At 48.0% G+C, this 24,315-nt stretch overlaps 1 protein-coding gene across 5 annotated transcripts in view; it reads right to left on the bottom strand.

Annotated features, from left to right (window-relative positions):
- The window catches only part of PDE5A (phosphodiesterase 5A), a 708,225-nt gene that overhangs the window by 253,590 nt on the left and 430,320 nt on the right, over positions 1 to 24,315 (bottom strand). For all 5 annotated transcript variants that reach the window (XM_085634223.1, XM_085634230.1, XM_085634240.1 and 2 more), the window contains exon 7: positions 13,010 to 13,077. In XM_085634223.1, the coding sequence (XP_085490349.1) occupies positions 13,010 to 13,077 (68 nt within the window). The remainder of the gene's footprint in view (positions 1 to 13,009; positions 13,078 to 24,315) is intronic.

Genomic DNA, 24,315 nt, shown 5'->3' with positions numbered 1-24,315 from the left:
CACTGTACTCTCCTGGGGCCTGGAACCCCCGTCACTGTACTCTCCTGGGGCCTGGAACCCCCGTCATTGTATTCTCCTGGGGCCTGGAACCCCCGTCACTGTACTCTCCTGGGGCCTTGAACCCCCGTCACTGTACTCTCCTGGGGCCTGGAACCCCCGTCACTGTACTCTCCTGGGGCCTGGATCCCCCGTCACTGTACTCTCCGGAGGCGTCCTGGACTCGGTCCGTGTGAGAGTGCCCTCACTTGTGCCTAAGTGGACACTCACACTTTCCGTGCATGAGCAAGCGTAAACACACACCCACCCCCCCCCAACACATAAAATTCACACAAAAACGACATACAACATATATGCACACACAGAAACCCCATCTATACACACAAACCACACATATCAGGCACCCACACACAATACACACACATTACACGTAATACACACAAGACACAGAAAACACAGAGTACACACACACATATTCCACCGGCTTAAGCACACAAACTAAACACAACATACACAAATTACATATCACCTAAATTACACAGCACACACCACACGGACACGCTACTCAGAGTACACACTACGTACATACATACAGGCTAAACAACCTCGCTTCAAGCGCTTCTAATTGACACCCAGTGCACACTTAAGAGAAGACAGACATAATCTAGACAAACGCTTAGCACGCCCTACAGTCATTGGTCAGAGGTGGCCCTTCCACCCAGAATAACTAATAGTGACCATTATTTTCTTTTTGGGGGCGGGGTCAGGCAGTGCAGAGCGCCCCCTTCTGGGGGAGGGGTACAGCAATCAAGCGAGGGGCTCCTCGTCGCATCCCCAGCTCTTCTAATGTACTTGGTCCCTCAGAAATGGCAACATTGGCCAGTAAAAATAAGGCGGGGAAGGACCAGGCAGGGTCTCTCACCCAAGGAGAAGCAGGCCCGGTGAACTGCAAGCTCCTGCACAGGGGCAGATGCTTCACTCCCCTGACTGATGGCTTTTCGTTATGCACCAGTTGTTGTCCTCTAATTATCATTTCATGCATTTTATCGAACAACGGTTCCATGCACATAGTGTAGTCTCGGCCGAACATGGCGACGCCCATATCTGGAGTCTCTGGTGAAACTTCTGCACAGAGTACAGCTCGAACAGGACTCTGGAGCTCGAGAACATACCCCTATCAGCCACACAGTGGCACCGGTTCCTTTAAGGACGAGAATGTCACCGGGAGGGCCACCTGTCGCAGGTTTGTGTGTCTGTACGGTTTACACCAGGACGTATGTACTGCCCGCTCATATAATTCTACTTACTGCACCCAGGGCCAGCACCCTTATCTTTGGGCATTCATCAGCCTCCTGATGACTGATGCCTCTTTGTCCAGTTTAGGGAAACTCCTTAAGACTTGGCTCTCTGGGCGCCCAGGGGCATACGTATCCATGGTGCAGCAGGTGCAGTGCCACCGGGAGCCAGGGTCATGAGGGGGACTCTGCACCCCCAATATGGATGTTTTTACTACCTTTTTCAGTGTTTAAATCTGTTACATCCCCATTATGGGTACCCAGGAGCTTGGCATTCAAGGCCATTAAAATACCTATAACAAATGCCAAAATTATGCTAATTTCACTACTGCCACCATTATCAAGCATTTACTTCCTCTCTCAGAAAAACCCTCCCTGCTATGACAAGGAGCCCCATAAAGGCTCCAGTTATGTGTCCTCACATCAGTTATTCTTTTTTCTTTTTTAACAACCAAAGGCACAGATCTGATGCTTATCTCCTACCCATTCGTTTTTTTCATCACCAAAAAGGCAAAGCTATCCACAGAGTTCCTCGCCACACAATTTAAATCCACACCACATAATTCGACACCAAACCACATAATTCAGTGCAACACAACACACCACATACATCCAATCCACACCACAGAATTCCACACCATGCCACAAGATTCATTAGCACACCACATCATTAAACTCCACTACATACCACTCCACAACTCAAAATACCATTCCACGTAATTACACTCCATAACGCACAATCCCACATAAGATAATTGCAGTACACTCAATATCAAATAATTACTATCCACATACTTCCACTCAACACCATACCACTTATTTTCACTACACCAATCCACTTCACACCACCCAATTCCACGCCACACAATTCCACAATAATTTCTATCCAACCCACAAACTTCCACTGCACACCACATAAATACATTCCATAACACATGGATAAAAGACATTGTCATTTACAACGACAATTGCCTAAACTGAAGCAAATGCGAGACCTATTGCCTTTCCAATGCTTGTTCTATACGTAATTCAGGTATATGCATTTAAAGGTTTTGGCACCCAAGCCCCGGAGGTTCAAAAAAGATTGCCAAGTGAGTGAGGACTATATGATGGAAGCATCTTGCTCATCAATGAAGTGTGAGTGCCACTGAGGGGCCCGTTACTAGAGGGGCATGTACTCTGAAGCTTTATGCAAACTTAATAAAATAAATATTGGGAAGCGGACTGTGGAAAGGGAAAGCTGTTTTTTCTTAATGTTGCCATCCCATGAGGATTTCATCCTTCTTCTGAAATGCATTCAGAAGTGGGCTGTCATTGTTTCAGCTCTTTGAAATATTACCTCCTCTAGCCTGAATGAGCAGCAATACTCTGAGGGTCAGATTTACTAACCTTTCACGCAACGCAATAAACAAGGCAACTTGCTGTGCTGCGTTGCATGGAAGGGAGAGAGCAAGCATGCACCGTGTCTTCTAAGATATGGCGCACTTCTGCTCTCTCATAGCAGTGCCACACTTCAGGCAGCCTAGTGCGAACATTGGCATTGTTGCACCATGGTGCAAGGGTGCCTGCGTTACAAGGAGAGCTGTTTTTGGCAGGAAGGACACCGTCCTACACAAAAACAATCTCCGGACGCATTTTCCTCTTTTTAAGTGTGCTGCACATTGCAGCACACATTGAAAGAGGAAATAATAGGAGAAAATAAGATTTTTCTCCTTGTTACGTCATCCACTGGGAGGCGTAGTGATTTCACGCACTCCCAGGTTTACAAACCTTTGTAAATCAGGGATTGCATGAAATTCATGAGGGGATGCATTGGAACGCCCATGTTCCATCATCGAACAACTCACCGAATGAAATGTAACGCAATGCAGTGCAAGCCACTGCATCGTGTTACTTTTTTTTTACAAAGCCACACAAAGCAGTGCAAATCGCCCCGTACGTGGCTTTGTAAATATCTTTTTGTCATGGGTGCGCCACAAAAGTGGTGCAACCATGACGCAAAATGTTACTAAATCTGGCCTGCGTTTATTCGTCCTTTCCATAAACCTACTCAGGAAACCTTTATCTTTTTGCAATCCAAAGTATTCATAATTCGGCGTTTTTAATTTCTTGCACTGGTTAGGATACAGTAGTCGCGTGCCGTGTGACCCAAAGAGGCGGGATGTAGAGATAAAGTATCAGCCACTATTTTCTGCAGAATGGCACACATGCAAGCAATCTTCCCAAAGACATTTGCAGGACACAGCATTATCTGCATGTTGCTGACTTTCCTAATGACAGTCCATTTCTCCCTTGAGATTCATCTGTTTAATCCCGGGATCTGTAGAGGCCACCGGAGTTTTGCTTTGAATCGCTGACTCAGGCAAACAAGCATGCAGTTGACTGAACATAATAATGTTTTCACAATAACAAATGGATTAACATTGTTGTTTAGAAAACGTATAAACACATATAAATCACTACTTTCCAGTGAATCTATGGCCTGGTTGGATATTGGCCGATCTGGTATAGTGCTATTCTGTGACTCAGATTCAGCAGCGGCCGGTGCAGGTAGGCGTGGTGGGGCATGGGGGGATGTCGACAGATGACGGAATAGTGACAATTAAATAAATAAATAACTCCTATTCCTTCGTCTGTCGCCATCCCGACCCGACCCGCCGCGCTTACCTGCATCGGCCGCTGCCGCTCAGATTTATCAATTTCAGTGTCCTCCCTTGAGGAAGAGGACAGCAGGTGTCAAAAGACCTATCTTTCAAGAGAAGTCACAGAACTTCGCCCATAGTTTGACTCCCATTCTTAAAGAGACGGGATATAGGCTTTTGCTCACCAAGCCATAAGCAATGCTAAACTAATCTTGGGCAGAGGCTTAGGTCCCGATTATGAAAAGGCCGGATTGGTGTCAGGTATTTACGGCACCTGGTAAATACAAGTATTCGGGGTGCAGTATTTACAGGATGCCGTAAATAGCACATATCAACACCTGGAAAATGGAACATTACATGTCAAAATCTGACAGATCAGGGGAGAGACTCCGGTGAGCATAAGCCCCCTAAACAGCTCACTGTCTGACAAACTGTTGAATTCACAGTGTCTTTGTTGCATGAGCCGCATAACGTAAGCCCTCAACTCTCTTGCTTAAAGCTTCAGCTTGGTTATGATCTCTGTAACCTGACAGACAGTCTGCCGTTTAACGTTAGTGGCAATTACATCTTTGTAACTGTTTACTTCACAATAGAAACCTCAGCTAAATAATACTCAAATTCCTCTTTAGAGGCGGCGGCTCCTCTGCAATGGCAGAGGAGCGTAGCCCCCACGCAAAAATCCAGAAAACGAAAAACAAAATGATAATCAAACAACTTTGTTATCATTTTATTTTTAGCTCTCTGGTAGCCGATGCGATCATAGAGTAGGGCAGTGCCAGGTTAACAGGGCAGTGATTGGGACTGGGAGGAGAAATGGTAGGTGCACTTAGGTGCGCATGTCAGTTTGGCCAGCCGTCTCAGTCCAGGAACACTGACATGCGCAATTAGGTTTCTCCACCTGAGCTGTGCTGCACATCGGGTGGAGAAAAGGCCCAGGCTCCCTGTCCCTGACTGAGCGTCAAAGCAGCCCGCTCAGGCCACGCTGCTCTCATGCTTGATATATATATATATATATAGCATGAGAGCAGCGTTGGGATTGGGTAGGGACTCTGGGAGCCTGTGCCGGGTGCAGAGGAGCACCGAGGTGGTTGGCAGCGTCAGGTAAGTCTATTTTTTGTTTAGTATTAAACATACCCGCGCCCTCCCCCTTGCGCTCCCCTGCCCCCACCACTTATGACATGTATCAGCCACCACTGGATAGGGACTGGAGTGTATGCCACTACTGTAACTTCTTAGACTGTCTGACACGATACCTGCATGTCTGTTCTATAATCACTATAGAAATTGACAATGAGATTCTGAGCCAAACAGAATGAAATTAAATTTCTAAGCAATGGAGCCGCCTGTCCACAGTCTTGATGTGAGCTGTGACTGAGTTCACACAAGGTACACATGATCTGACTTTTAAGGGACAGACTGGTTTCTATAAGAAATCCCAAATTCACCTTTATAGCGTGGGTCACGCAGCAAAGTGAGCCTATTATAAAATGCACATGGTATATGTGATAAATACAGTTATGAGCTAAATAACTTACAATTTACAAACCGCATCAGGTAAAAAGAGAAAAACTTAATGAGTGATTTGGCCCGCAAAAAGAAGACATGTGGATACAGGAGTATAAAATTGAGCAAAACAAAAGCTGTCCTATTAAAAACAATAGTAAAGTGTTAAAGCAATGTTAGCCCACAGGATTCAGTAGACCAGGATCTAAGCACCCTTTGCAGATGACTTGTGATGGACTGTGGGCGAGCAAAAGCTTGTGGCTTCTACTAGTCAAAGATCTTACCTTTTCTACAGACTAGGAATCAACCGGTGAAGGCACAAGGCTTCATATAAGTAAGACTTCTTGGGTCAGAGACAACTAATGAGTGGTAATACTGCAGCTTTAGCTTTTGTACTAAAAAAGTAGAGCTCCACGTGATCAGATGCAACTAATGAGAGGTCATCCTTAAGCCTCAAAGCTAATACCAAAAAAGCCCTCAATAGGATTTTTTTTTTAATGAAGCTGCAGAGATTCGATCAATCAATCAATCAGCATTTGTAAAGTGCAGCTCTGTCACCCCTAGGGGTATTTTCAGGAAGATATAGCACCTTGTACCAGTCTTGAGGCAACTACATTTATACTAAGTTTGACTTTTGAAAAGTTCTGTAACTTCACGTTCTTACGGCTACAAGTCTTCAAACTCTCAAGGCTGGTTCCTCACGCACCAGTTCGCAGGTTCAAGTATTGAGGTTGCAAAGCCTACGATTCTCAAAACTGCAGGCTTTGCAAGCACCGGAGTGTGACAATGTACTAAAGAAAAATTGTGAGTCATAAAAGTTTTTCTGACTCACAAAGTGCATTTTGTGATCCGTACTGACTCACAAACGAACGTGGATGTGTATTGGGCATCCCAAACATCGTGTGCAATGTATGAATGATTTGCAACTGCAATTGAAGTCACAGAACATTAATGTTTTACAGAGATCTAAAAGGGAGCTAACACATTTACAAGATGGAAGCTGTTTCTAAATGACAGATTCCATCTTGTTACCAGTGACCAGTGACTGCTGGCATTGGTTACAGTAGACAGTGGTCTTGGGGGCCCACTATGTGCTCCTCTGACGTCATTCGCTGCTTCTAGGCCGATTTTTGAAAGCTGCCCCTTTCCATTTGAGGGACAGGGGTTGATGTGAAAAAAAGTGGTCCTGCAGTGAATATACGCATTCAGGGACAAAGGCCTTCTGGCCCCCGCAGGCCTACATCCTTACCTTTGTATAAGCAGCCACAGAAAGGACTCTAGGCTCATAAATATTAATAAGGCTGTAGGCTTTGCAACTGCCTGTGAATTTCCTTTTTGCAGTGTGACTGATGTACATCATCACCTTGCAAAATGAAAGTGGAGTCCCAAAAAAATGATATATAAACACCGAGTAGTTTGCAACCACTGGCCCAGATTTCTATTCAACATGACCATGAGTGAAAACAGTATCCAGTAGATGCCAGTTTTGAAGCTCTCAAATGCTGGGGGATCTCTTAAATTTGAGAAAATCTCCACATGTATTTTATATGTGCTATGTGGAGGAATTGCTTTCTTCACAGAAAGAAGGGTGATGTTGAAGTGGGCACACATCTCATCTTAACATGGGGAGCCCTGTAAAAAATAGTAAGGTAAAAGACATGGTGCAAAAAACTGTTGTGATCACAAAGTAGTATACTCAAAATTATTTATAAATAAATTACATTATTCTGTAATTTCCATCTTGCTGACGCATAGTGCAGTGAGCCAAAATTAAGAACGTGTGTGCAGCCAGTTTTTACTTTGTTTAAATCTACTGCACTTTAAGGATCATGTATTTACTGTAAAAGTGTAAATCACGCATGTTTTTCATCTGTAGTCTCAAAGCATTGCTGCGAACTTGTAAAATAATCGCTCCCTAAGTAGCACAATGGAAGTACCATATGCAAAGGGGTTTCAGGGCTGATGCGGTGCACACCAATCTAGGGCATTTGTGTGAGACAGTAATATTTGGTTAGGGGTGCTCCCAGAACCGGCTTTAGCGCTGGTGGCGCCCAGTGCGACGATGTTTGTTGGAACCCCCCCATCCATGTTGGGGGTGGTGATCACCTCTACCATGGATTCTCTCACCACCACCTTTTAACAGTGCCCCTCAAGTCTCCATAACCACTCTCTTTCAGATACATTTAATTACTTATATAGCGCCACTCATACCAGTGTAGGATGTCAGAGCACTTTGCATCACACACACATTACACAGAGACAATCAATCATACATGTGTAAATCAGCTTATAGGAAATGTTACATAAGCCAGAGGACTACAAAGTGTAGGAGTGACATGTCATCCATTCTGGTAGGCAGTATAGTTTAAAAGTGCTTGGTCAGGAGAGGCACAAACTCAAAATTGGAAACGGAAAACCGTAGTTGGGGGTTCTCTTCAATAATATATTACTCAATTTCCACCCAATTGAACCCTTTTTGCAACTTTAATCAATGCTCTAATCTATAGTTTGCAGTGTGCATGCAGTTTTTTGATGACAGTCAATAATTCACTGATCTATATTAGGATGCTAACTTATAAACTGCACGTAACAAAAGGATGTTTCTTAGAAAAGCAGTAACCCATTGACCTATTTACATTATATCTACTTTGGGATCTGCATGGTACACATTCTTTGCAGCAAGCATTTTAATCATCTGTGCTATTCTACGATCAGTCAAAACCTCAACTAGACAAAACTCAGACCTCTCTCTAAGAAGAACATAAATCACCAGAGCTATCTTAACATTTTTATTGTTGTTTGGAAATTGCTGGAGGCAAGGAAAGCTGCAGCAGGTGCGTTAAAAACCAAAATAAACATGCAACCAGGCGCCCCCTGAAGTCAGCACCTGGTACAGTGGCACCGGTCTCATCATCCTAGAGAAAGCCCTAGGTGTTTCCTTTCTATATCCTTAAACAGTTTACAAAGACGTTTTTCACCAATTGGATAAACGTTAAATACATCTTCAGGCCTTTTTTTAGATCTTATATTACAGCAGTACTGAAATATTGTGGGTTAAAAATGTTTCTTATTTTTAGGTTTAGATTTCGCTGGCCACCAGCCTTCCTACAATCAGAAACATTCACAAATACAAAAATGCATACATATATACAAACATAGAAAGGCATGCATCAGCCCTCTTCATCCACTGGCCTCTTTAACTGCCATTCACATTTTGCTTCTGTCCACCACTGCATATTGTAGGGGGCAACAGGTTAGCCACGTCACCAATTGATGTTCTTACAGTGTGATGCCGTTTTGCCTAATCACATATGCACATTCACCAAAAGAGAAATACACTTCAGTGCCAGGTTTCGTGGATTAATACATTACCTTGTCAATGATTTTTTCTTTCCATTTTTTGGTCATCCTTATGTGCTTAAATTAGGTGTGCTGGTTGCAGCAGTTAGAAGCAATAGCAACATATTTTCTGTGATGTGTTTTAAAACTACAAAAGGTTTATATATTTGTACCACGTACACCAGCTAGGAAGCACTATGCTGATTTATTAAAATTATATGCAATGGTAATTTGTTTTAAATTGATTTTTTATTATTGCACACATATGGCCACCACAGTTAGGTGACATGTTTTCTTTTCATTTTTGTGGCCTGTTTTTACAATTAAGAAAATAAATACATAACTAATGCACCATCTTGCCAAAGCTCAGCCTTATTGCCTTTGGCAGCACATTTTCTATTTATTATTGACACTGAGTTGATGCTGTATATGCAAAGCACTAGCTCGCATCAGAAAATCAATAGTGCACAATTTCTAAGAAGACACGGTTGAGATCCTTGATGTAAAGATGAATTGACAAGTCCTTATGCACACGGCAAAAGCATTACACTACAGGAATATTTAAATGCTTACCAACAGAATGGCTAAACTCCTCTGATGAGCTCCAAATAGAGAGCAGGATGCCTTATGAGTTGTATTAATGCAAAATGTGTTGAAACGTTTACTTTGTAAATAACTTCTGTGACCACAATACATTTAGGCATGAAAATGTGGACAACTGAATACTGAAATTGTAATATAACATATCTAGCTACCAGGAGATATATTACACCTAGTGCCTTGGGGGTGTAAGTGGCTTCTGTGCCTGCCTTTTGCATCCCAGGGGCACGATGGTATTAAACATGGATTTGCACGTGTTTGCACAACCCTTCTGTAATATACACTACTCTGGTGCTAAATGCATGCCTCAGCGATCCCAGCGGGGCCTGCTCTCATTTGGATGAGGGTTTGGCCCCATGAATATCGTGGAATCTTTGTGCTTGCGCTGTATTACAGATGTGGGCGTGGAGACAAAGACGATGCCACAATGCGCACTACCTGTGCGTGGCATAATCAGTGCATCCCCTCTTTTCCTCCCAAAGAAACAAGAATAGAATCTAGAATCTGAGACCTGTTAAAGGGCTTGGTAACTGTTTCCCTTGGATTGTTGGACCATTTGCCAACTATTGCAAATAGTCGTATTCTTCTACATGGTCGCGAAAAACTGAAACTGAAAGCCCCACAGCAAAAGACTTAATAGTAAGCATGTTACAAGAATCAGGCAAGCTAGGTCTTGATCTCCCAATCACAGTCAAAGAGCTCCAAGATAAAATACATAGAATGCCATTCAGCAAAACACCTAGCCCAAATAGGTTCCCCCTAAAAGATCTTTCAATAATATGCCTCTTTGCTAACCCCATTATTGCTCACCGTATTTGAGGACAGGCTCCATGTCGCATCACCTTTGTCGCACTAATGACATTGTAATACTCAGGATTTTGGGTAATCGATGCAACAAAGTCGTCCGATCTCTGATCCGCTTGGGCCAAATTGGTTTCACGGCCAGTCAGAGTACCCAGCATTGTACTTCGCACCTACAGGTAGCACTGGCACATGGTGGTCAGTTTTCAGGTCCAGCCTCATTGGTCCTGGTGGACTTTGAAAAAGCTTTTGATTGATGTTTCTCCTCCAGCTTCCAGAAAAAGTGAACTTTGGGCCCTATTTTCTGACATACATGCCAATCCTACCGTCAGCCACATGGGCACAGGTCCAAGCCAACAGTTCCTGATAGACAGGAGCACCTGACAAGGATGCTCCTTATTCTATCTTTTATTTGCTCTAGTTTTAAAGCCACAAGGTGAATGGATGAGGCGTGACGCACAGATTTGTGAGTTCAAATAGAGAGGAAAGCACACAGACTGTGTGGTGTTATCTGCAGGCGGCAGCTGGTATATATTTTTTAAAAACTCAAACACAATCCTAAGACTTGAGCAAACCCTCCACATCTATGGGGATGCATCGGGCCTCGAGGGGAATTGAGAAAAATCTTCATAGTTCTCATTGAATGAAACCTACCAATAAAATATGTACAATAACAGGCTACGTCAAGCGGGGAACAGTTTAAAATACCTTAGAATGTATTTTGCATTAGATGAACGAAAATACTGAGGGATTAACAGTTCCCCATTGGTCATCTTGCAAAAAGGGATTTGAACACTTGAGTATGCGGTTGTTATCCATTGCAGCCAGGTCAGTACTGTTTATCACAGCATCATTACCTCTGCTACTATCTGTCCAGAAAAACTTCCCATAGAGTATATCCCCTGACTTTTTCACAAGACGCAAACCATGTGGAGTAATTATTTACACACGCCCAGGGTTTAATTTATTAAACGTGTCCAGTCGGGTGGATTTGGGATTACAAATCTCAAACTATACTACTGGACTGCACAACTGGTCCCCACATATGACTGTCTCTTTGCGGACAGAAACTTCCCTACCATCAAACTAGAAAATGAAAACAATGAATGAATGAGTTTGTAAAGCGCACAGATACTCAAACGAGTGCCCCGGTGCTACAGACTAACAGTACCAACAGGCATCACTTAAGCCAAAGCAATTAGGCAAGTTTAAAGTTTTTGTTAGGAGCACAGAGCTCTTGCAGCAGAGTAGGGTTGCATTTTAGATATCAGGTACTGAGGGTCGGCTGAAAAGTAGGCCTTATGGGCCAAAACTAAATACTTTACTGGCAGCCAGTACAGCAATTGCAAGTAAGGAGACATAGATGTCTGGCGAGGAAGTTTGGGAATGGGACGTGCAGTGGAATAGTGTACAACCTGAAGTCTGCTAATCAGATAATCTGGGAGCCCCAGGTAAACAATGTTTAACCCCAAACTTTTTCAACGAAGGGAATCACAACGCGGTTGTTACAACGACCGCGTTGTGATTCCGCATACCATTACTCCGCTAGTCGGAACAACGACTTGCGGAGGGGGGAGGTGTTGGATTTAAAATCCAACACCTTCCCTAGTGTCCGCACAGACTGGAGTTGGAATAGTAAATTATACTATTCCAACATCCAGCACCCCCCCTCCGCAAGTCGTTGTTCCAACTTGCGTTGTAATGGCATGCGGAATCACAACGCGATCGTTGTAACGACCGCGTTGTGATTCCAAGCGGGGAAAAGAGCGGCGGAATAACGTCGTAGATTCGGTACAGAACATTAGCATATTTTAACCTAGAGGTAATAACAGCATGAACCATCATTATTCTGGAATACAACAACAAAAGGAAAAGACCGCTAAGGCGGAGGAGCATAGCCCCACTGAGCAGGTTGAAAAACGAAAAAATAAAATAATAACTCACTGTTATCATCATTTTATTTTCCCCGTGCTCAGCTGGGTAGGGGCGGAGCTGCTCGGCTCACAGAGCAGTGCAGGGGAGGAGTGGTTTGCCCACTCCAAGTGCGCAGGGAGCTTTGACCGACCGTCGGGACAGTCACACCGTCATGCGCACTTTACATGTTCTCCATGCAGGCTGCATTTTAGCAGGGGCATGGTGGAAAACACGTATGTAAATGTAAGAATACCAGACACCACACTACTACACATTTACAATTTTAGACAAACTGAGATAACATGTTTCACTGAGAATTTACAGAAATCAAAGCTGGGATTGGAACCCACGTCATCCGTGTTTAAGTGTCAATCTACTAGACCACAATTCTTCTCTTGCCAATTAAAATAAAGGGAATCGAAACCCACTACAACAGCAAATCAGTAAATTGAGTTAAAAGGACGATAAACAAAATTGTTCCAGGGAACTGATTGAAAATAAAGTCTTCCTATTTTGACTTTCCACGGAGAACCCGCTTTGAACTGATCAACAGGCAATGAATGAATCGCAGTTTGCTTCCGTAAGCCTTCCTTTCTGGCACGAGATATACATGTGATACAGAGAAAGCCCTTTTAATCACCTCCGGTCCTTCAGAAAGGCTGTTGATGTTTAAAGTTATTTTTGTTATGATCTGATCAGAAGTTGCATGTTTCTGCCTCAGTGACAGCGCATTTACGTGCTGGGAAGCCACTCTCTCGAATCCATTCCCGCCCTTAAAACTCCGTACCACGGCGCGTGAAGGAAACTATACATCGAGAACGGCACAGAGTACCAGCTTCCGGTTTAGTACAGGAAGCAGCGCGTTATTATGGCCGTTTGATTTTAACCATGATCTGTCCGAGGCCCACGCTGGCTTACCTCTTGGCAGCGTCTGCGGAGTCCCGAAGCTCCTCGGATTTCATGTGAAATACACTGGAAAAGGAATCCTGAAAAAGGCATTTAGGATAAGAGTCAGGCAAAGGCAGCACTGCGTGCACAGTGGAAATTAGACAAACCTTTTCAAATATTAACAATTTATCAGTCATTTAAATATTATGCAATGTCTAATTTTGCAGAACATTTACAATAATAAAGCATGTCATAATTCCCGGCACAAGACCACATAACACAACATAACATAACATAACATTACTTCGACTGAGTTGGGTAACATTAAAACTGCTATTTCAGCGCCAAGAGACCCAAGACTTGGGTGAACGTGCACTTTACAAATACACATACACACGTTATGTTACAATATGTTGTTACGTTACATTATAACATTACATAATCTAACAAACATGTATTTTATGTATGTGCATAGTACGAACCGAGCAGGGATGCAACTAAGTAGCAGAAGCAAGCGATTTTCAGTTATATGGTTAATCTATTTCAATATTCACATTGTCTGTGTACTCATGCCTATGCATCAAGTAAGGCCTTGGAAATTATTTTTTTAGATGTCAGGTGTAATTTCAGCCCTGACCATCTGTTTTCGCATGAAATGTCAGATTAAACATGTGAATTTCCCTGAGTGTGGTGGATTTGTTGACGATGCGTTGCTTTGGAGCAAATTGGTGAACACCATAGCTGACCCAAGCATACCCCTCGGGCTTCTGTAAATCAGGGAGTAGTTAAAAATGTTTGGTTTGTGTAAGGCCTAGTCGATGCATCAGGTCCCACATCTCAAACCCACTTTTTCTGAATGGCCAGACCTTATCTCCCTCAGATACTCAGAACACATTGCAAACCGCCTCTTTGCTGTTGCTTGGAACTAGGTTGACACTAACACCGAGCCAAACCAATCTGGTATTCACACAATGGTAGCATACCTCTTCTTGCCTTCATATAAACCATTCCTCAATTAGAAAGCACCTGTGTCGATTTGGTTCCCAATGCAACACTATATAAATCTACTCACCATGAGAGCTACATCATAGTTTTATATTCACAGCCTAATTACTAGGAAGTGAGTTCTCTTTACATCAAACATTACCTGATCTATATTACCTCGGACTGAAACAGCTCGTCACGACGCCAACCCACATCGCCGGCCACACGCTAGATGCCATCTTCTCCTCAAGCCCCCACGTCACCTTCAACCACGCCACCGAACTCACATGGACAGACCAACACTGTATCCACTTCTCCTTCCGAAAACCCCTCACACACCACCGCAAACCACAGACCCCCCGCCGCTGCTGGGGCAAAGTCACTGAAGAACAACTACAGACAAGCCTCGCACTCAACCCTCCGACGAACCCCACCAACCCCGATGAAGGTGCTCTCACCCTCGAAAGCTGGATGAACGACTGCGCCAACACTGTCGCCCCGCTGAAAAACCCCACCAGCAGAGACACCAGCAGAAGAGTCAGCTGGTTCACCCCGGAACTCCTCGACTCAAAACGCACCTGCCGGAAACTGGAAAACATATGACACAGCGAAAAGACGCCAGACAGCCGCGCTGCCCACAAAGACGCCATCCGCAACCATCACCACCTCATCAGGACCGCCAAGAGGCCCTCCTGCACAGACCGCCTTGACAACAACGCACACAACAGCAAGGAACTCTTCACCATCGTGAAGGAACTCTCCAACCCCAGCTCCAACGCCAACGACATCCCTCCATCGCAAGCCCTGTGCGACTCCCTCGCCGCCTTCTTTCACCGGAAAATCACCGACATCCACAACAGCTTCAGACCCGGAACGACCCATGCCGACCGCACCGCACCGAACTCACCGCACCCCTCCGCCCACGACACGCTGACAACCTGGGCCAACGTGAGCATCAAGGACACAATCAAGACCATGGGAACAATCCACTCCGGATTCCCGTCCGACGCTCTCCCGCACCACATCTTCAACAAAGCCGGCAATTCCATCGCACCCCACCTGCACAAAATCATCAACCTCTCCTTCGAGACCGCCACCTTCCCTGAGAACTGGAAGCACGCAGAGATCAACGCCCTACTGAAGAAACCCAAGGCGGACCCGAGCGACCTCAAGAACTTCTGACCCATGTCCCTGCTTCCGTTCCCAGCTAAGGTCATCGAGAAGATAGTAAACACCCAGCTTTCCCGTCACCTCGAAGACAACAACATCCTGGACCCGTCCCAACCAGGATTCCGCAGCAACCACAGCACCAAGACCGCCCTCATCGCCGCCACAGACGTCATCAGGATCCTACTAGACAATGGCGAAACGGTGGCCCTCATCCTCCTGGACCTCTCCGCCGCCTTCGACACCGTCTGCCACCGCGCACTACGCACACGCCTCCACGATGCAGGGATCGGAGACAAGGCCCTGGACTGGACCACCTCCTTCCTCTCTGGCAGAACCCAGAGAGTCCGCCTCCCCCCATTCCGGTCCGAGGCCTTCGAGATCATCTGCGGCGTGCCTCAAGGATCTTCCCTCAGCCCGACGCTGTTCAACGTCTACATGGCGCCACTAGCACGCATCGCCGACAGCACGACCTCAACATAATCTCCTACACCGACGACACTCAGCTGATCCTCTCCCACACCAAGGACCCCCTCACCGCCAAATCCTACCTTCACCAGGGAATGAAGGCCATCGCAGACTGGATGGAGGACAGCCACCTCAAACTGAATACAGACCAACGGAAATCCTCATCCTCGGGTCCAACCCCTCCGCATGGGACGACTCCTGGTGGCAGACGTCACTGGGCTCCCCCCCGGCCTCCACCGACCACGCATGCAACCTGGGAGTCATCCTCGACTCGAAACTCTCCATGACCAAACAAGTCAACGCAGTCTCCTCCACCTGTTTCAACACCCTCCGCATGCTCCGCAAGATCTACAGATGGATCCCGACAAACACGAGGAAAACAGTCACCCAGGCCCTAGTCAGCAGTAGACTCGACTACGGAAACGCGCTCTACGCTGGAGCCTCGTCCAAGCTCATCAACAGACTACAGAGAATCCAGAACGCCTCGGCGTGCCTGATCCTCGTCATCCAATGCCGCGACCACATCACCCCCCACCTGAGGAACCTGCACTGGCTCCCCGTCGACAAAAGAATCTCCTTCAAGCTCCTGATCCACGCACACAAGGCACTTCACAAAACCGGCCCAGCCTATCTCAACAGTCGACTATCCTTCTACGTACCCAGCAGGAAACTCCGCTCTGCTGACCACGCCCTGGCCACGGTCCCACGCATCCGGAGAACTACTTCCGGAGGCAGATCCTTCTCCCATCAAGCCGCCAGGACCTGGAACACCCTCCCCCTCTACCTGCGACAAACCGAAAACCTGCTGACCTTCAGGAGACAACTCAAGACCTGGCTCTTCGACCAATAGCAGCAGAATCTCCCCCCAGCGCCTTGAAACCCTCACGGGTATATAGTGCGCTTTACAAATCATTGATTGATTCATTGATGATCTTTGATCAAAGGGCACATGGCCAAAGGACTATGATCAAGGGACTATGATCAAGGGACTATGGTAGTTCGAATGATATGAAAGTGGAAGTCACCCATAACAGAGATTGGGCATTTAGTGATGAGAGTAATAAAGGGAAGACCATATTTTCTTATTATTCGTCCTTTCAAGAGTACTGTTTTATTGCCTCGTATTATATCAAATCTATAGCAGTCCCTACCTCTTGTCAATGCCCCAAAGTGCTCAATTATGATGCAACTTTTTCAAATGCAGTCTAAAAAAGATAAACCCCGTAAGAAGATTTTGTTTTTCATACCTTAGGAGGCTAAACTGGAAATTTTAGAACACCATACAAAATGACATTAATTGTAGTGCTGCTTGTGAATGAAAACGTACAAACTAGGTCTGTTATCAAAATAAGTTGAAAATATGCACCTGTAGGCTTCCAACCTCAATTGAGTGCAGATTTCCAACTTTCTGGAATTCACAAACATAACCCATGGAAACCTATGGCAGCTGCATGTTTGCAGGCATGTTCCTGGAAAATGTTTGTGAATTACATTTTTGCATGCATGCACATACACCTTTATACATTTGTTGCAGGCAAAAGGGACAAGTGGACTTGTGATCTTAATTTTGGCTACTGGAAACATTTTGCCATTGAGAAACTCCTTCCAGCCCATTGCATTCCTGCCATATTATGCACACTCCCAGCCCACTTCTGCTTGTAGATTTATTCACATGAAGATCTCTATGTGAGTAAATCCTTTTGCAAAAGTATATTTTCAGTTGCTGCAAATGTGGTTTTGCACTTATAGAACAAGTTACTTACCTTCGGTAACGATGTATCTGTAAGAAACATTAGTTAGTTAGATTCCTCACCTTAGAATATCCCCAGGCGTCAGACTGGATCCGGAAGATTTTTCGTCAGCAATACCCCTTGCGCATCGCTAGGCGTCGTCTGCGGCTCCGCGTCCGTCGTCGGCGTCGTCGTACGCCGGAATGACGTTGTCGGAGTACTTAGACGCCGCCCTCGCGCGCTGACGTCAGTTCTTGTACATAGCTTTCCGCGCCAGGAACGCAGAGCCATGCAAATACCGACACTGGTGCCAAAAATAAAATCTAGGGGCCTGAAAAGGATAACCTTAACCCTAGATGTCAGTTCGCAGAACGGGGAGGATGGGTGGGTCGGTGAGGAATCTAACTAACTAATGTTTCTTACAGATACATCGTTACCGAAGGTAAGTAACTCGTTCATCTGAAAGAAACACGTTAGTTAGATTCCTCACCTTAGAATAGATACCCAAGCAATACCATCCCCGGTGGTGGGTCTGCGAACCAAGATCACACCAGAAAGTCCTGGAGGACAGAACGGCCAAAGAAGCCATCCCTCCGGACTTGGCTGTCAAGGCAAAAATGCCTGGCAAACGTGTGTAGCGAAGCCCACGTTGCCGCCTGACAGATGTCCTGCAAAGGGACACCTCGTCCCAAAGCAGTAGTAGCCGCCGTGGCCCGAGTAGAATGGGCGCGCAGCCCAACAGGAGGGTCCTTTTTTGCCAAAGAGTAACAAATTTTGATGCACAAAACGACCCACCGAGAGATGGTCCGTTTGTGCACCGCTTTCCCCTTCTTAGCACCCACGTATCCAACAAAAAGTTGGTCGTCCACCCGGAACTGCTTTGTGCGGTCCAAATAAAAGGAGAGCGCACGTTTTGGGTCCAGACGGTGGAGCCTCTCTTCCTGTTTGGAAGGATGCGGAGGCGGAAAGAAGGTGGGCAAGGTGACAGACTGCCCAAGATGAAATGGAGTCACCACTTTCGGAAGAAAGGAGGGACGAGGCCGAAGGACAACCTTGTCCGGATGAACAGACAGAAAAGGAGGCTTGGAAGATAAAGCCTGGAGCTCACTCACCCGTCTAGCCGAGGTGATGGCTACCAGAAAAGCAGTCTTAAGAGTCAGAAGACGAAGAGGACAATTGTGAAGAGGCTCAAAGGGAGCGCACATCAGGAATGTCAAGACAAGATTCAAGTCCCACTGAGGCATTACAAAAGGGACAGGAGGGAACGTGTGAGTAATGCCTTTTAGAAAGCGTGTAACTACAGGGGACTTGAAAAGAGAAGGCTGATCAGGAAGCCGCAAGAAGGCAGAGATGGCAGCAAGATAACCTTTCAGGGTGCCCAGGGCAGAGCCCTGCCGGGCCAAAGAAAGAAGAAACAGTAGAACCTCAGAAAGAGGGGCGGAAAGGGGATCCACAGCCTTTGCTGTGCACCATGCCACAAATTTGTTCCACCGGCAGGCGTATACCGTCTTTGTGGAGGGACGCCTGGCTGCCAGAATGATATCACAGACTTCAGGAGGCAAGTCAAATGGCATCAACTGCCGCCGCTCAATCTCCACGCATGGAGGTGGAGGCTGGACAGGTTCGGGTGGAGGACCGTCCCCTGCTGCTGCGACAGAAGATCCTCCCGAAGGGGCAGACGTATCGGAGGATCGGTCAACATACTGAGTAGCTCGGGATACCAGTACCTTCGTGCCCAATCCGGAGCCACCAAGATGACTTGGGCCTGGTCGTGCCTGATCTTCTTCAGCACTCTGGGCAGAAGTGGTATAGGCGGAAAGGCGTACAACAGACCGCAACTCCACTCGCGACGAAAAGCGTCGCCGAGCGAGTGCCGCCTTGGAAATTCCAACGCGCAGAACTGCTGACATTGCGCGTTCTCTTCGGTGGCGAATAGATCTAACCAAGGCTCTCCCCACTGCTGAAAGAGACCTTGCGCCACTTCGGAGTTCAGACGCCATTCATGATCCATCATGCACCGGCGGCTGAGTTCGTCTGCTCTGGCGTTCAGAGAGCCCGCCAGATGTTGAACCACTAGGGTGACGCCCTGGTGTTCCAGCCACGTCCAGAGGCGCAGAGCCTCCTGACAAAGGGTCCACGACCCCACCCCGCCCTGTTTGTTGCAATACCACATGGCGGTGGTGTTGTCCGTGAACACCTGCACGACACTGCCCCTGACAGAGGGAAGGAAGGCTTTCAGTGCAAGCCGGATCGCTCTCAACTCCAACAGGTTGATGTGGAGACAAGACTCCGCCAGAGACCAGAGGCCTCTGATCTCCGCCTCTCCCATATGGCCACCCCATCCCAGGAGGGACGCATCCGTCACTACGACATGCTCCGGTTGGGGAAGGGAGAGGCTTCTGCCCATGACCCAATCGCGGTCCGTGAGCCACCACTGCAACTGCTGTGCAGTGCCCTCCGAGATCAAGACATGGTCGGACAGGTTGCCGTGATGCTGGGCCCACTGAAACTTCAGGTCCCACTGCAGAGCCCGCATGCGCCGCCTGGCGTGATGCACTAGTAGGATGCAGGAGGCCATCAGCCCCAGAAGCCGCAACACTAGCCTGACTGAAAACCAGGATAGAGGCCGAAAGATGGGAATCAGGGCCTGAATATCCCGGACCCGCTGTTCCGGTGGATAGACCCGGAACTGCGCCGAATCGAGAACTGCTCCGATGAAGAGGAGCATCTGAGAGGGACTCAAGTGTGACTTCGGCACGTTGATGGAAAATCCCAGCAAATGCAGGAGATCCGCCGTAGTCTGGAGGTGGGAGACGACTGTCTGGGGCGAGCCCGCCTTCAACAACCAGTCGTCGAGATAGGGGAAGACTGGAACCCCTGGTCTGCGCAGATGAGCTGCGACCACCGCCATCACTTTCGTGAACACCCGAGGGGCACTGGTGAGGCCGAAGGGGAGCACGGTAAACTGAAAGTGCTCTTGGCCCACTGTGAACCGCAGGTAACGCCGGTGGGCCGGCAGGACGCGGATGTGGAAATATGCGTCCTGCAAGTCCAACGCTATCATCCAGTCTCCAGGGTCGAGGGCAGCCAGAACCTGAGCCAAAGTTAACATCTTGAACCTCTCCTTCCGGAGGAAGGCATTGACGTTCCGGAGGTCCAAGATAGGGCGTAGGCCCCCTTTGCCCTTCTTGGGAACCAGAAAGTAGTGGGAATAACAACCACGACCTACTTCTGGGCTCGGAACGCACTTGACGGCCCCCTTGGCCAAGAGGGCCGAAACTTCCTCGTGGAGAAGATTCAAATGATCCCCCGAGATACGGTGGTGCTGCGGTGGCATGGCTGGAGGGGTCGTCTCGAAGGGGAGGGAGTAGCCCCTTCGGACGATTTGCAGCACCCACCTGTCCGATGTGATGGACCGCCAGTGGAGCAGGTGATGGCGAACTCTGCCGCCCACTGGCGTGGAATGGGCCTGAAAGCTCGGACTAGGAAGGCTTCGAGGCGGATGCTGCCGGGGTGGATGTGGGCTGACCGCGTCGTCCTCCAGAACCGCCTCGGCGGAAACCACGTCCACGACCGCGCGCAGGTTGGTCCTGCGGCTGGTGGCTAGGCGCACATAAGGAGGCACCCCTTCCTTGGCCACGAAAGGGGCGAAAAGCGGAAGTTTGCGATCGCGGGGCCGAGAGGCCCAAGGACTTGGCCGTAGCCCGGGAGTCCTTAAAGCGATTCAGCGCACTGTCCGCTTTCTCGCCAAAAAGGCGAGTGCCATCAAAGGGCATGTCCATGAGAGTGCTCTGAACATCGCCCGAAAATGACGTGGACCGCAGCCAGGCGTGACGTCTAAGCGTCACTGTGGTAGAAATTGCCCTACCCAGCGAGTCCGTAGTGTCAAGCCCACATCGGATAGCGTGCCGTGCTGCATCCCTCCCATCGGCCAGAGCCTGGGTAAGTCGTGTCTGGACCTCCTCCGGACACAGGGGCAGCACGTCCTCCACCGCATCCCACAGAGAGTGGGAATAACGGTCCAAGAGACAGGCGGTGTTCAAAGACCGCAGGCCCAAACTGAGGGAAGAGAACAGCTTCTTGCCAAACTGTTCCAGTCTCTTGGAATCCCGGTCCGGCGGAGCGGTCGGGAAGGAGGATTGGGAGGTAGAGGCCTGGATAACCAGGCTCTCGGGGGTAGGGTGTTGGGACAGAAAACTGGGGTCGCCCGGAGCAGGGCGGTGGCGCCTGGCGACGTTCCTGTCCACAGGAGGAACTGTGGAGGGCTTGGACCAGGTGCCCTGCAGAACGTCAATGAGGGCCTCATTGAATTGCAGCAGAGGCTCAGTGGAGCTTGCTGCAGACTGAAGCACCTCAGTGAGGACGTTAGTCCTCACAGCCACGGCAGGTAGCTCGAGCCCAAGGGCTGCGGCCGCCTTGCGCAGCACCACAGAGAAAGCAGCACCCTCCTCCGAAGCCACAGTCGGAGGAGAGATGAATCCAGTGTCTGGAGAGGTATCCAGACCACTGGCCTCCCCCAGTTCATCTGCCCAGTCCTGGGACAGCTGAGCCTGAACGGCCATAGGATCCTCGGGTCCCTCCCAGTTGTCCCCATCATCCGATTCCTGGTATACAGGAGGAAGGTACGGAGCCGGGCGGTAGACATAATGTGTCTCTAGCGGCGCCGAACACGGCGTCCATCGACGCCGTAGCGGCGCCGGGCCCGGAGCGGGACTGAACTGGGGCTCGACGTCGAGCGGAGTCGGCGTCGGCGTCGGGGGTGGTACCGATGTCGACGCCGGCGGAGGAGGCGTGACGAGGTTGACCGGCGTCGGCGGGGACTCGGGAACGGGTCCCTCGGGCGCTTGCGGCGTCGAGGCCGGAGCCGTCAACGGCGCCGGGGTCGGAGCCACCGGCAGGCAAGGCAGCCCTGTCGGGTCCGCGGGGCCCGAAGGCGCGCCAGCGGGCGTCGACGGCGGAGCCAGGCTCCTCATGGCCGAGAGGAAGGCACTGACCTCCGCCGGCGTCGCGTTAGTCCCAGGGACCGGCGGGTATGGGGACTTGCGCGGCGCCTGCGGCTCCGCCGGAGCCGCGGGGGTGGAACCACCCTGACCCTCGGCCGAGTCGCGCGACCGGCGAGGGGAGTCCAAAGAGCGGTGTCGCCTCTTGGACTTCTTGGAATGCTTCGACTTACCCGAAGACTTGGATCCCGACGACCGATGGTGACGTCGGCTGCGGCTCCGCGACCGATCCTTGGACCTCCTCCTGGACCGGGATCGAGAGGCGCGCGGAGCCGAGTGGCGAATCTCGAGAAGCTTACGGGACCGCTCCCGTCTAGCCTTCGAGGTCAGGGCCTTGCAGTCCGAACACGACTCCGCGTCGTGGTCGAGGCCCAAGCAGTAAAGGCACCGGCGGTGATGGTCCGTAACCGACATCAGGCGGTTACAGTCAGCACAGGCTTTAAAACCAGGCATCCTACCGGCACCGGAGTCGAACAAGATCAAAAAGGATCGAAAAAGTTAGTCAAAAAGTGACTAAAGGGGTAGCTCTCCCGGATCTGCGCTTACTGGCGCGGAAAAAAGAAGAACTGACGTCAGCGCGAGAGGGCGGCGTCTAAGTACTCCGACGACGTCATTCCGGCGCACGACGCCGACGACGGACGCGGAGCCACAGACGACGCCTAGCGACGCGCAAGGGGTATTGCTGACGAAAAATCTTCCGGATCCAGTCTGACGCCTGGGGATATTCTAAGGTGAGGAATCTAACTAACGTGTTTCTTTCAGATAAGAAGCGTACTTGTGGGGTATGTCCACATTACGGATAGAAAGTTTAGAAATCGGGTCCAAGTGTTTTCGTGCATAATCATTGTTCGGATTTCATATCAATTACAAGGATTGTTGATCATGTTTTTTGAAGAGTATTTACATTTTCACTTTCACACTAAAATGTATAAAAACTGAATCTATTTGGCTAGCATTTTAGCCACAGAATCAGGACATTTCTAAGATTTCTAACTCACTTATTATGATCTATCCATGTGCTGTCCAGCTTCTGGTTATGTATTGCCTTTAGATAAGGCAGTGCAATGCAGGAAACAGATACCTAGGTCTTGACTGCAGTGCATTGAAAAGCATTTGTAAAATAACTAAAAATACAATTCAGAACCAAAAGTTTTCCATGTGTAATATTCAGAAAAGCTGGAAGAGCATTCTAAATGGTTTCCAATATCTCGGCATTGCTTGATTTTGCGAGTTCTCTAGTTTATTTAATTCTAATATTTTTCTTGAACTTCAAAGTTGATTGGATTGCAAAAATGTGCCTGCCCTGCTCTTGCTCACTCACAATTCTTAAGTGTTTCCTGGCAATAAAGTGCTTTTTAATCCCCAGTGAAATAGATGAAGCAGTGTTTATGCCAAGCCTAGGCAGCCCATGCGCTGTCTCTCGACATGTTGTATTTAGCCTATATTCAGTCTGTGGGTTTACAGCTTGCCTCCATCTTCTTTTTCTTTTTTTTTTTTTATAAATCTTTTTATTAACAAAACTGGTGGAGCAGTCAATGCGTACAATCAGGTCATGAAATGCATGTGCAGTACATCAACGCCAGTAACAGGTTGTTTCGATCATTAGAACTGTGAGAAAGAGTAGTTAGGATAGTAGAAATACAGATCAAGGAGTCAATGGTTCGTCAAGGGGGGGCATATACGGGGGTTCACATATGTTGCCACGATAGTTATTCCATTTTGTCCAGATTGCTATCCATTTTTGGGGACAGCCACGTGACACATACACAGTTTGTTCTCTTATCATACACCAGTCCATATCGGTTTTCCATGAGGCAAGCGTCGGTGGTGTTGTTGCTCCACATAGGCGAGCGATATTCCGCTTAGCCACCATCTGGCCAAGTGTTGACCAGAGTTTGCCTGTGGTGTTGAGATCCGTCGGTTCCCATACATTTAGAAGACACCTTTTGGCTTCAAGCCGTAGTTCAACCCCCCAAACATCACTCAT

This window comes from Triturus cristatus, chromosome 2_1 (assembly GCF_964204655.1).
Source record: "Triturus cristatus chromosome 2_1, aTriCri1.1, whole genome shotgun sequence".
In the NCBI taxonomy this organism is placed as follows: domain Eukaryota; kingdom Metazoa; phylum Chordata; class Amphibia; order Caudata; family Salamandridae; genus Triturus; species Triturus cristatus.
This window is presented reverse-complemented; position numbering and strand designations above follow the sequence as displayed.